Raw genomic sequence first — 14,095 nt, forward strand, 5'->3', positions numbered from 1 at the left:
GCATAACTATAGAACGGTTAAAGTGAAACCCCTCAAATTCAAACTTGATCTGTTTTGTGGTAATAAACCAAAGTTAGAGAACGGGAACAAATTTTGGAACGTACGGACGTACGTACGTACAGACGGACAAGGGTACAGCTTTTTTAATGCCTCCAACATTACGGCGGGGGCATAATAAGATGAAAAGAATGATACATTCAATTTTTTCAGTTCTTATATGTCCTTGTCTTTCAAACATTCGACCTTGAGCCTGATGACGTGTAAAACAGAAAACCGGTCCTGATGACGTGTAATTTATTTTTTTCAGTTTTTATCGGAACAATTTCATTCCCAAATCACCCTTCCCATCTCCCCTGGCCTAAAAAAAATCGAATAAGCTTTCCTTTAGAATAAAGTCATGCAAAAAAATGTTCACTGAGAATTAGTTTCACCAAGCAAGCATTGTGGTATTTCACACTTTATGTGATATTTCAAATCCCAGAAGCGTATTTCCTGCCTAGTTGTTATTTTATGATTATTCTCGTTCGATCTGGGTTTTTTTCTAGGTAACGACCAAACACAATAACTATCATTAGATAACACAAACACTATATTGTAAGAAATAGACCTGACGGGGCAATTTATCGTAATTGTTATGTTGTTCAAATAAAACTGCTGTTTCATTTGGTTACTGAAAGCTTTTAAGTATAAAATTGTCTTTTTGCTTTTATGAAAGGGGTTTGCTATCGAAAGGGATTAAATCATATAAAAGTATTTAATGATAAAGATTCCATTTGATAAACATGGAAAAAAAAATTAAAACATCTTTTTTCTGTTAGAGAACATTTTGGTGTGTCAGCTACGAAAACATGAAGGAATATTTAGAATGCTTTTCCTAATTTTTGGCGGGTTCTCTACATAATAATTTTACGACAAAAATCAGTTTCTGCTTCTCTATTGCGTAATCTTGGCGCATTTATTGTTTTGTATGTGTCAGTTTAGTCATGATGAAGAGGTTCCTTTTCTCAAAAAGACAGTAACAAACGAAGATGGCCAAGGAAACCGCAGAGAACCAGGCATTAGGCCAAACAAAAATATTTTTGTTGATGTATTTTTCATTGGGCTAGATAGGGTAGGTAGAGATTTATTTTGCTGAACTGTTTTACCTTGAGTAATGCCAGAAATGCCAACAAAAAGCTATGGGTAATTAATTTGAGGCTTACACACAAGGAAGGTGGGGAACGTTACCCCAAAACACAAGTTATTTTTTTTAAACTTAGATTTAATTGGAAATACGTATACCCATGTACATTTGTATATTATATCGTTTTTCACATCTTTGTTGTGCAAACAGTTTTTGATAATATTACAATAAAGAGAGTAATAAGTATTAGATATTGAAATAGCAGTTAGTTTTTGAAATTTAAAAAAAAAGCCCGTAATAATTGAAAATAATATGAAATCAAAAGTTTTCCCCAAAATTGGAACTGCAAAAATTTATCTTTTAATTAGTTAAAAATCAATATAAACAAAAGATTTACCTTGCACATCTTCGACGAAAAAAGTCCTCTTTTGTCCAAGTTGTTCTCCTTAATGCATCAACTTTAGATAAAACTGGAGATTTTTTCTTAAAATTTGTAAAAGATTTAGAACGCAATCTAAAAATGTCCTCCATAGTTTTTTTTCTATCCAGACGGAACAGTATAGGAATAAAAAGTGTGACTTTACTAAACACCTACAACACTGTAGTAAAGTAGACGCCTACTTAAGGATTTGTAACCATGCTATCTTGTCATATAGTGTCCAGAAATCTCCTCCCAATTAAGTAGATATTTACAATTTTCAATATATAGCACATCGATATTAAATCGATATCAAAAACAATTTCCAATAGTATCCGCCTGCATTTATCATGAAAACAATTTAAGGCGATCATTAACAGCGAGGAATCAATGTACTATTATTTCGTCATGATTTATGATACAGCAATTCAGGTGATTATTATTTATTAACACTCTATAATAATAAATAAAAAGTCTTGCACTAAACAACGTTTATATGCGTAATTTTCTTCTTTACACAAACAAAAAATGAATAGAACCAAGGACAATACTGACGTGTTTAACGTATACAATGGTTAAAATGTTGTTCCATTGTCTTCTATCATCGACTTGACGTTTCTTTATTGTCCCTCCCCACCCCTTTTTCACTAAACACTAAAAACAGAATAAATAATATTGTGTATATCAGACAGACAGTTATTATTGTATTTTTCACAAAAAAAATGTTTGATTAAGACTTCCTACTGTAATCTCGATGTGATTCATATGATGAGGATCCAAGATTTTTAAAAGGGGGACAATGTAACGTTATTGTTAAACAGTTATGCATTAACCATAAGTGTAGCTTCATACATGTCCTCAAGTACAGGTAACTTTAAAACTGAGTCATAGCAGGTGTTACTAAGACATCGTCCTTCATTGACATACATTTTGAAGGTACGTGTTGTGCAGGTGATCCTTCTCAGCAGTAAATCATTTTCAATTTTCCTTCTTAATGCAGAAATATCATAAGTATGCACACACTTTGACCTCTAGACTGATTTTAGTTCCTTTTATTACGAGGATGACCTGTAGAACATATTTCCAAATATCTAGCAAATTTACTCTTGTTAGATGAAAACGAATGATATTATAATTATCTTCTTAGTATTCAATGAGGAGTTTGTGATGAGGAAAACATTCTTTCGTTTTTATCAAACTTATCGCTTGAATTTTATGGTGTCTCTGACATCAAACTTATTATGTAAGCTGGGATTACTAAAATAAGTTAATTATACACATATTAATGCGTTTGTTTAACGTTCAGGGGCAAATACATCATAAAATTGAGAATGGAAATGGGGAATATGTCAAAGAGACTGTCACAATAACCCGACCAAATAGCAGACAAAAGCCGAAGGCGCCCAAGGGTAATGCATATTCAGCGAAAGTCATATTTTTAGTTCACATGTATATATAATAAGTACACGTAATTTTTATAAATGCGGATGCAGGCGAATAACCACAACCTTCACAATGAATCAAGACTGAACAACTTCTAACTTTAGTTAACAAACTTTGTACTATAACCGAGTGAAAAGTTCACAGTCTTGTTAATTGTTTATGTATAATCTGTTTTATTACTGCTCTTGTATCCATAAGCTTATGGTTCTGGTCAGGTTGTGGCCAAAGATCATCAAATTAAATTGGTTTAATGCATGTTTATATATGATTGTCAAAATTATTTCAGTCTCTCAATAATAATAAACCAGATGCTCCACAGGGCGCAGCTTTATACGACCGCAGAGTTCGAACCCTGAACATTGGGGCAAGTATGGGCACAACATTCAACTGAAGCTTGATACAGCTCTGAATTTGGATTGTGATTAAATAGTTGACACAACACAGGTTTCTGACACATAATGAATGTAGTCTAAGAACTTAAACTTAAAACCTTTAAATTTTAAATTGGACGTTACCTATTATGGTCCAATATCCAAAATCTAAATACATGGTTAAATTCAGCATATCAAAAAACCCCAAGAATTCATTTTTTGATGAAATCAAATAAAGTTCAAGTTTGGACCCTTTAGACCTCAATGTGGACCAATCTGATAACCGGGCCCAAACATCAAAAATCTAAATACATGGTTAGATTAAGCATATATCAAAGAACCCCATATATACAATTTTTGTTGAAATCAAACAAAGTTTAATTTTGAACCACAATTTGGACCAACTTGAAAACTTGGCCTATAATCAAAAATCTAAATACAGGTTTAGATTCAGCATATGAAAGCACCCCAATCATTCAATTTTTGTTGATATCAAACAAAGTTTAATTTTGGACCACGATTTGGACCAACTTGAAAACTGGGCCTATAATAAAAATTATAAGTACTGTACATGTTTAGATTCAGCATATCAAAGAACCACAAGGATTCAATTTTTGTTGAAATCAAACAAAGTTTAATTATGGACCACGATTTGGGACCAACTTGAAAACTGGGCCTATAATAAAAATTATAAGTACTGTACATGTTTAGATTCAGCATATCAAAGAACCACAAGGATTCAATTTTTGTTGAAATGAAACTTAGTTTAATTTTGGACCCTTTGGAACTTAATGTAGACCAATTTGAAAATTGGACCAAAAATTAAGAATCTACATACACAGTTAGATTCGGCATATCAAACAACCCCAATTATTCAATTTTGGATGATGGACCTTTTGGGCCCCTTATTCCTAAACTGTTGGGACCAAAACTCCCAAAATCAATCCCAACATTCATTTTATGGTCATAAACCTTGTGTTTAAATTTCATAGATTTCTATTTACTTATACTTAAGTTGTGGTGCGAAAACCAAGACATATGCTTATTTTGAGCCCCTTTTTGGCCCCTAATTCCTAAACTGTTGGGACCTCAACTCCCAAAATCAATCCCAACCTTCCTTTTGTGTTCATAAACCTTGTGTTTAAATTTCCTTGATTTCTATTTACTTATACTAAAGTTATTGTGCGAAAACCAAGAATAATGCTTATTTGGGCCCTTTTTAGCCCCTAATTCCTAAACTGTTGGGACCAAAACTTCCAAAATCAATCCCAACCTTTCTTTTATGGTCATAAACCTTGTGTTTAAATTTCATAGATTTCTATTCACTTATACTAAAGTTATAGTGCAAAAAACCAAAAGTCTTCGGACGCCGACGACGACGACGAAACCAACGTGATACCAATATACGACCAAAAATGTTCAATTTTTTGCGGTCGTATAAAAACCACAATGATATAAGATCCTTTAATTTGAATAAAAATATATTCATCTTTATCATTATACATTATATAGAAGTCGACATGTAATGAAAATATTATATTTTGAAAGATAATTAATTAGACTGCATGAGTACGTTTGTACATAACATATTAATCGTTGCAGTGCAAATATTAGATGAATTCTTATTCAGCGACCAGACATTACTTTTATAACATTTTAGGGGGGTGGAGTGTGAGTGGGGTGGTGCAATATCATACGTCTGCGTGTAATAACTTGAAATGCATTTGCGATTGGAGTCCCGACTTTAAAACGATTTGAATTGTCGCCCTTTGACTAGAAGTTTATGGACAGGTCACGTATTTTTTAAGAATCTAACTCAGATTTCCCATTAATTGGATTTTGCATCGTCAGCATTTATAAAATAAAATATTAAACGTCAACATACATAGCAAGGAGAAATCATTACCCTTATGGTTTAACACCTTCACCAGTTTGCTCATGAATAAACAAGTCCACTACATATCTGACCGACAAATTATTTATATTAGAAATTTTTATTAACTATAACTAAATAAACTTCAAGCATAACTGTAAAATAACCAATTCATTATGCCATTGTGGTACAATTCTATTTGATATATATATACAAAATGAATTTTACGATTGTATATGGTATAATAAATCGATTTTATAGAAATTGTATTGTCAGTTTTAGTAATTGATTTGAATAAACCTATACATATACACAGAACCTTGTCAGTTGTAGTTTGGTGGCAGATCTCTGATATTCTCGGTTTAAGGATCATTTAAACCATTTTCTTGGAAAAAATCATTCAAAACTTTTCTTGGAAAAAATCATATAAATTGTGAAAACTGTGACATGATATAATCATACTTATATTTTTGTTTAAGATCGAATCTTGACCTCTAGAATTCTTTCACTGTTTTTAAACCGATGGTAGGGTTATTGTCTCATTGAGATGTTTGAAATACTCCCCATCTATTTTTTGTGTATTTGTACAAAATAAATAAACCACTCCAAAAGACGGTAATGTGTCCGATATACCACACCTTGTTTTTTCAGTATCAAATTTTTTCACATCATAAATGTATAATGCGGGTGTCGAGGGGTGCCATGCAATCAATGCAGACTGAAAACAAACAATTACAACACACTCTAAGTAATGTTTTCTCAAAAGAAATTTAACTTGTCAATGAGTTGATTTTCTTTCTTAATTTCTTCGCTAGTGATGCTTATTTACTCAAAAGCCAAGCCTAAAGAACGTCCAAGTTGTGCTAGCCATCCCGAAAAACCTTCAGCTTCCTCCGACCTTGTCTGTTTATAATTTTTACATAATATTTTACATTCTACTTTAAGTTTTTTTTTTATACTAACCTTGATGTACTTCGCGTTTTGTAAGCTCGTGTACAAATAAAATATTGTCTGACAGACTATATATGTATCTTTATGAAAAGTAGACTGCATAAGTGTCTTTTATAAATAGTCCATACATTTACAATAATACACATGAAAGAAAGAGAATCTACGTCTATTAGCATTATCAAGCGTTCATATAAAGCATGAAACGTGAGGAGGCAAAAAAAAAAAAAAAAAACAACATAAAAAAGAACCATAATCAACTGTACCTTGCACATCGAGGTCTAAAACCATTTTGGTAAATCCAATAAGAACGTCTGGTTACAATTTTTGCTGTTGAAATTGTACTTTTCCTCTTTCTTGTAATACACGACTTTGATCTTACTAGAAACATTTTACTTTAGTCCAAACAATAACTCCGGTCACATTTTCAGTTTAAAAAAATATAGTGAACTCAGCAATAACGTTTATTTCGTAATATTCTTATCAATTAAACACAGAAATCAACATCCTTTACACATGTCAATGTATATTTCCTGAATCTATAATTTCCAATCGTAATGTGCATTTGCTGATTAAATAACACCGGTCCATTGTCTTAAAAGTGGAGATCAATTTCTAGACAACATATGTCCGTTTTAAACACAACTTTACATACTATTAAAGTCATTATACCTCCGCTCCTTCATGCACTTACTGATCTTATATGATCTTTATCAAATAAGTGTTTTTTTTACTAATCATGTATTTACATATACGTATATAGATCTTGAACTATAATCTCAGCATTAGTTATTTAGCAGCTATAAAAGTCATTATAATAAAGGTTTTATTATGACTTGGTGCTGGAAATCTTTTTATTGAATTTAATGACATTGCTAGATTTTATTCGTAGAAACAATTTGATTTTTTAATTTAAGATATTGGTTATATCAATTTACAATCAACTAATGGCCTATCATGCTGGAAGCTGTTCGATTTAGCATTATTACTACTTCCATTTAAAAATAATTCAATATGAATGAATATGAATAATATGTCTAATATATCCGGATTAATATAATTGTCTAATGCTATGACTCCCCATCACACAGATTCGCCCGTTTGGTTGTGCAGGATGTATAAATAAAAAACATGTATATGCACATGCAGGCTATTGCGACTGAACAGGGGCCTGTTTCTCATCTCGTGTATGGAAAGTTACAGGCTCAATAACAAACACATTTATTTGTTTGATTGATCAGCCCTCCCTTATTTTTATTAATCTTCATTATATTTCAATCAATCTAAAAACCTCAAGCTGCAGATGAAACGCGTAAATGTATTTAGCCGTCATGTACATACACTTATACATGTAGTTTAACAAATTAAATGTTAGTCAGTCACGCGTCTTTTGGGGATTATATAGTAAGCCTTTAGGATCATGGCATTTGAACCAGACCCTGTTGCATTTACATCAATTTCAAGAAAAAATCCTTAAATCATCACATTCATTTCAGTTCACTTTTGGTACTGACTTTAAATCTAATCACATTGAATTTGAACAAGCAATGCACAACATGTTAATAAAAGTGAAAAAGACCAACAGCCGTGGGTAGCCTCTCACCCATTTAAATGTACAGTTTAATTCACATCACCCTAGAACTTAAAAACGAATTGCAAAGCAATTGCTTACATCAAGATCATTTGATATGCAGGGATCCGTTTAGAAATGGGGATAAGGAACAATAAGCTTACTTCTTAAATGTATTAGACGCACGGTGGGGGTGGGTGCAATGAATTAGTGGTCGCGTTTCATAAATAGAAAAATAAAAAATCTCAGTTCAGTTTTAGGTTCGATTTTAATTTGATACACGTATGCATATTTCTAGTTTTATTCTTGCTACTCTATGTGTTCTCTTAATTTATTGGTTTTTCATTCGGTAAAATTTAATTATACCATCAGATTCCTTGTCGTCTATAGTAACGACGACGTTAAAAAAGCTATTTTGTTTTTGCCAAATTTCAGTCTGCATTTGAAGCAATCTATATATTTCGTTTGAGAACGTAGTAAGCTTTTTATAATGTTTAAATAAATTTTAAGTATCAAATGGAAACTTCTTGTATTATTCAAATATTCATTTTTCATATTTCATCATATATTTTTATTTTGAAAAGAATGAAAGTGTCTTGTATGTTTATATTGTATATGCTAATGTATATTAAATTGTGGCACTATAATAAAATACTTAGTGATACTAACTTCCTTACTGGCTTACTCACTATTTCCTTTCATATATAATTAAATTCAATTCAGGTCACGATATATTTTGATGCACAAGTTATAGAAAAATGTCAAATATAACATAATGATCTTCTAAACAAGATTACCGCATAGAATAACAATTTGATTTTATGTTTATATGAAAAATCGTTGCAAAGTTCTTTATAAGTACATGTATATCATTAAGTCTCTATGTTATTCAAATCCTTAAAGTTTCATGAACCTCCGGATTTTGACCTCGCGAAAAAAAAAAGAATTTTGAGAACATGGTTCAGACTTCTATAACATAAGAATTTAAGAATAATTGGTCATGTCTCTTCCAAATAATAAATCGATCGAACAGCAAAAATGTTTTTCAAAGTCTAATATCAAATCTTTCTATGTGTGTGTATATATATATATATATATCAATAATGACTGAATAAATAGTCAACGATCAATCTTACAGGGCGATGGATCATGTAATATGATTCTGTACACTACAAAATATAATATATAACAAGTCGAAAAGGGTACAACATCACCATAAAATAACTATAAAACGAACAAATATTAGATATTTCGGATAACAGATATCCTTCTTCAATAATAGCAAATGTCAAATGAATCATGTCAAAATATTCAAACTGAGAAACTTTTTCTAAATCTCGAAATTTATACAATTTAAGCAAACACCACAGACGCTCATACAATTTTAAAATTTCCAAACACGGCGCAAAGATTACAAAGATATGCCAAATGAAAATAGTTATTTTCGATATGAACTGGCACAACTCTAAATTTCCAAAGGTTGTGACAGTTTAGATGTTATAACTGCATTGAGGGCAGTCTTCAAACAAAAAAATCAAAAATGTCCTAACCGATCCAAGTTTGTATAATATTTCAAATTTGACAACGGTAGGGCAATTGCAACAAAAACTACATATTTAAGCCTCCCAAACGAATAGAAGTCTAATAATGATTAGAAAAATAAGTTTGATCTAATAAGGTAAAATAACTGAACGTGGCTACGTACTTATACATCCATCCCGAATGAATGAAGCCCTGTAATTTACACTGGTATTTTAAAAAGAATTTCGAACTGTAAAGCCGGAGTAACTGGAAATAAGTGAAGACAGGAAAATAAGGGACTCATTCTATGTTTTTTTCATTTATGCCCTCTGGGGAAACTGTCCGCAACTTTCTTATCCAAAATCTTTCCCGAGCGACTCTGTCGACCTTCGACCAACCCTCGTTGTAGTCTATGATTGTGATGGCAAGGTTTTTGAGATCAGCTTGTGTGTGCCCAGGTGATCTCAAATGACGACTTACGGGTAGGTCGGGCTTGCAAGTGTAGTCACTTCGATGACCATTCATGCGTTTGTTGAATGGCTGCTCTGTCTCGCCAACATACTGCATGCCACATCGACACTGAAGGAGGTATACAACATTCTGGGTTTTGCAAGTTACATTGCAAAATATAGTGTACACAGACCCAGTCGAGTGGCAAGTAAATGTTTGAGTATTAAGTATTTGTTGACAAGTCAGACAACGTCTGTTACCACATGACTTGCACCATCCTGCAATTGAACAGCTTTTATTTGAGGAGACGTCAGATCTAACAAATAAGTCTTTGAGACTTTCTACTCTCCGAAAAGCTAAGACAGGAGTCTATCCCGTACAGTCAAGCTTTCAGAGTCAAGCGGATTTGCTCCTCTGAGGAGGCTGTCACGAAACGGTTACATGAACTTCGCGGATTTTTGACAAAACGAGGTTATAAGAAATTGGACATAGATAAGGGGTTTGCGCGCTCTAACAATAACAGCCGCAATGACCTCTTACAGTACAAACGGAAGAGGCGCAGCAAAATAGTCCCGTTTGTTCTAACATACAATCAAGCCTTTACTAACCTTTCACGTTTGATCCTTGCCAATTGGCAAACTATTGCAAAACACCCTAAATTATCCAAGATCTTTCGCAATCCTCCTGTCTTAGCTTTTCGGAAACCAGCAAGTCTCAAAGACTTATTTGTTAGAGCTGACGTCTCCTCAAATAAAAGCTGTTCAATTGCAGGATGGTGCAAGTCATGTGGTAACAGACGTTGTCTGACTTGTCAACAAATACTTAATACTCAAACATTTACTTGCCACTCAACTGGGTCTGTGTACACTATATTTTGCAATGTAACTTGCAAAACCCAGAATGTTGTATACCTCCTTCAGTGTCGATGTGGCATTCAGTATGTTGGCGAGACAGAGCAGCCATTCAACAAACGCATGAATGGTCATCGAAGTGACTACACTTGCAAGCCCGACCTACCCGTAAGTCGTCATTTGAGATCACCTGGGCACACACAAGCTGATCTCAAAAACCTTGCCATCACAATCATAGACCACAACGAGGGTTGGTCGAAGGTCGACAGAGTCGCTCGGGAAAGATTTTGGATAAGAAAGTTACGGACAGTTTCCCCAGAGGGCATAAATGAAAAAAACATAGAATGAGTCCCTCATTATCCTGTCTTCACTTATTTCCAGTAACTCCGGCTTTACATTTCGAAATTCTTTTTAAAATACCAGTTTAAATTACAGGGCTTCATTCATTCGGGATGGATGTATAAGTACGTAGCCACGTTCAATTATTTTACCTCATTAGTTCAAACTTATTTTCCTAATCATTATTAGACTGCTATTCGTTTGGGAGGCTTAAATATGTAGTTTTTGTTGCAATTGCCCTACCGTTGTCAAATTTGAAATATTATACAAACTTGGATCGGTTAGGACATTTTTGATTTTTTTTGTTTGAGGACTGCCCTTAATGCAGTTATAACATCTAAACTGTCACAACCTTTGGAAATTTAGAGTTGTGCCAGTTCATATCGAAAATAACTATTTTCATTTGGCATATCTTTGTAATCTTTGCGCCGTGTTTGGAAATTTTAAAATTGTATGAGCGTCTGTGGTGTTTGCTTAAATTGTATAAATTTCGAGATTTAGAAAAAGTTTCTCAGTTTACTGACTCCATATATATCGTATTAAGTCACTAACACACCATGTATTGTAACTAATAATATATAAACAAATTGGTGGCCTTGGGTTGTTTTCTGCTCTTTGTTAGGGTTGCTGTCTCGTTGACATATTCCCTATTTCCATTCTCAATTTTAAAACACTGAAAACTGTAAGTTTGTAGTAATATCAAGGTCAATACATAAAACTAAGATTCAAAACATGGGAAAATGCTTAGACATAATGAAAACTTATTTATTAAGAAATAAACTACCTTGTTATAAAAAAACCTCCAAAGTTGTAAAATATGCAATCCTATATGTTCCTTCAGTAGGATTTTTTAAAACTTCTATCATGATATCACAATTGCTGAGAGTCTACGGCAGTTTGGGAAGTCATAGATTATGAGGGATGGTGGTTGATGGGGGTACAAGTAATTGCTGAGCGTCTAAGACAGTTTGGGAAGTCATAGATTATGAGGGACGGTGGTTGATGGGGGTACAAGCAATTGAAGTCATAGATTATGAGGGATGGTGGTTGATGGGGGTACAAGCAATTGAAGTCATAGATTATGAGGGATGGTGGTTGATGGGGGTACAAGCAATTGAAGTCATAGATTATGAGGGATGGTGGTTGATGGGGGTACAAGCAATTGAAGTCATAGATTATGAGGGGTGGTGGTTGATGGGGGTACAAGCAATTGAAGTCATAGATTATGAGGGGTGGTGGTTGATGGGGGTACAAGCAATTGAAGTCATAGATTTTGAGGGGTGGTGGTTGATGGGGGTACAAGCAATTGAAGTCATAGATTATGAGGGATGGTGGTACAAGCAATTGAAGTCATAGATTATGAGGGATGGTGGTTGATGGGGGTACAAGCAATTGAAGTCATAGATTATGAGGGATGGTGGTTGATGGGGTACAAGCAATTGAAGTCATAGATTATGAGGGATGGTGGTTGATGGGGGTACAAGCAATTGAAGTCATAGATTATGAGGGATGGTGGTTGATGGGGGTACAAGCAATTGAAGTCATAGATTATGAGGGATGGTGGTTGATGGGGGTACAAGCAATTGAAGTCATAGATTATGAGGGATGGTGGTTGATGGGGGTACAAACAATTGAAGTCATAGATTATGAGGGATGGTGATTGATGGGGGTACAAGCAATTGAAGTCATAGATTATGAGGGATGGTGGTTGATGGGGGTACAAGCAATTGAAGTCATAGATTATGAGGGATGGTGGTTGATGGGGGTACAAGCAATTGAAGTCATAGATTATGAGGGATGGTGGTTGATGGGGTACAAGCAATTGAAGTCATAGATTATGAGGGATGGTGGTTGATGGGGGTACAAGCAATTGAAGTCATAGATTATGAGGGATGGTGGTTGATGGTGGTACAAGCAATTGAAGTCATAGATTATGAGGGATGGTGGTTGATGGGGGTACAAGCAATTGAAGTCATAGATTATGAGGGATGGGGGTTGATTGGGTACAAGCAATTGAAGTCATAGATTATGAGGGATGGTGGTTGATGGGGGTACAAGCAATTGAAGTCATAGATTATGAGGGATGGTGGTTGATGGGGTACAAGCAATTGAAGTCATAGATTATGAGGGATGGTGGTTGATGGAGGTACAAGCAATTGAAGCAATTCAAGCTAAACCTGCCTTTTGAAAAACGATAACCCCTTTCCTTAAAAACGATAACCCCTTTCCTTAAAAATGATCTCGTAGTTAAATTAAACGAATTATTTGAGGAAAAAAAGATGTAGAAAAGTGAAAAATATCGACATCGACACCTCGCTATTTGGTTTCAATTTGTTTGGTAGCAAAACAGATACTTGGAAAGTCACACTTCGTTTCCTCGCTAGCTTGGCAAGTGAATTCACTCACTCGAAAGGTCAATAAATAAACTCATCATAGATACCAGGATTAAATTTTGTATTTACGCCAGACGCGCTATTCGTCTACAAAAAACATCACGCAGTGACGCTCGAATAAAAATATTATAATAAGTTTAAAAGGCCAATGAAAGTACGAAATTGAAAAGCATTGAAGACCAAAATTCCTAAAAATTTTGCCAAATACTGCTAAAGTAATCTATTTCTGAGAAAAGCAACATCGTTTATAGAGCCGACACCTTCATGTTATGCTACATAATTTGTTCCTTTTCTCTGCAATGCGCTATTCCTGTTTTATTCATGAAAATGCAGACCTGTGCATATATATAGATGTACTAATGCGATATTCGTCACGTAAACAAACGGAAAATGTAAAATTTATTTGGTCTCGTTCCAAACCCAAGGGGTACAATCAAAATCACGTGATGGATATACACACACCGGAAGTAACAGTCGAGCACACCGCTTGAAAGGTAAGTAGTCGTATTTACTTGTTTATATCAATAAAATTTGATAAATAAGGTAGTGCACCGTATGTCGGATACTATCTAGTTTTGAAATACACAATTATCCTAGCTGGAAAGCGTGCAGTTAATGATAACACTATGACACAGTTCAAAAATTTCACCAGATAACTGTGTCGAAGTGTTTGCAATAACTGCACGCTTTCTAGCAAAAACAATTGTGTATTTTAAAACTACATATTATCCGACATTCGGTGTGCCAACTTATTAATCAAAATTTAATTGATATAAACAAGAAAATGCAACTACT

At 33.9% G+C, this 14,095-nt stretch overlaps 1 protein-coding gene across 4 annotated transcripts in view; it reads right to left on the minus strand.

Annotated features, from left to right (window-relative positions):
* Positions 1-14,095, minus strand: part of LOC143062745 (GTPase-activating Rap/Ran-GAP domain-like protein 3) — a 126,286-nt gene that overhangs the window by 75,337 nt on the left and 36,854 nt on the right. The window contains exon 1 of one of the 4 annotated variants that reach the window (XM_076234513.1): positions 6,443-7,011. The exons of 2 other annotated variants lie outside the window; for them this stretch is intronic. In XM_076234513.1, the coding sequence (XP_076090628.1) occupies positions 6,443-6,567 (125 nt within the window). In that variant the 5' untranslated portion in view covers positions 6,568-7,011. Of the gene's footprint in view, positions 1-1,520; positions 1,704-6,442; positions 7,012-14,095 lie in introns of those variants that run through there. One more of the 4 variants, XM_076234511.1, reaches the window with a different exon arrangement.

This window comes from Mytilus galloprovincialis, chromosome 2 (assembly GCF_965363235.1).
Source record: "Mytilus galloprovincialis chromosome 2, xbMytGall1.hap1.1, whole genome shotgun sequence".
Taxonomy (NCBI): Eukaryota; Metazoa; Mollusca; class Bivalvia; order Mytilida; family Mytilidae; genus Mytilus; species Mytilus galloprovincialis.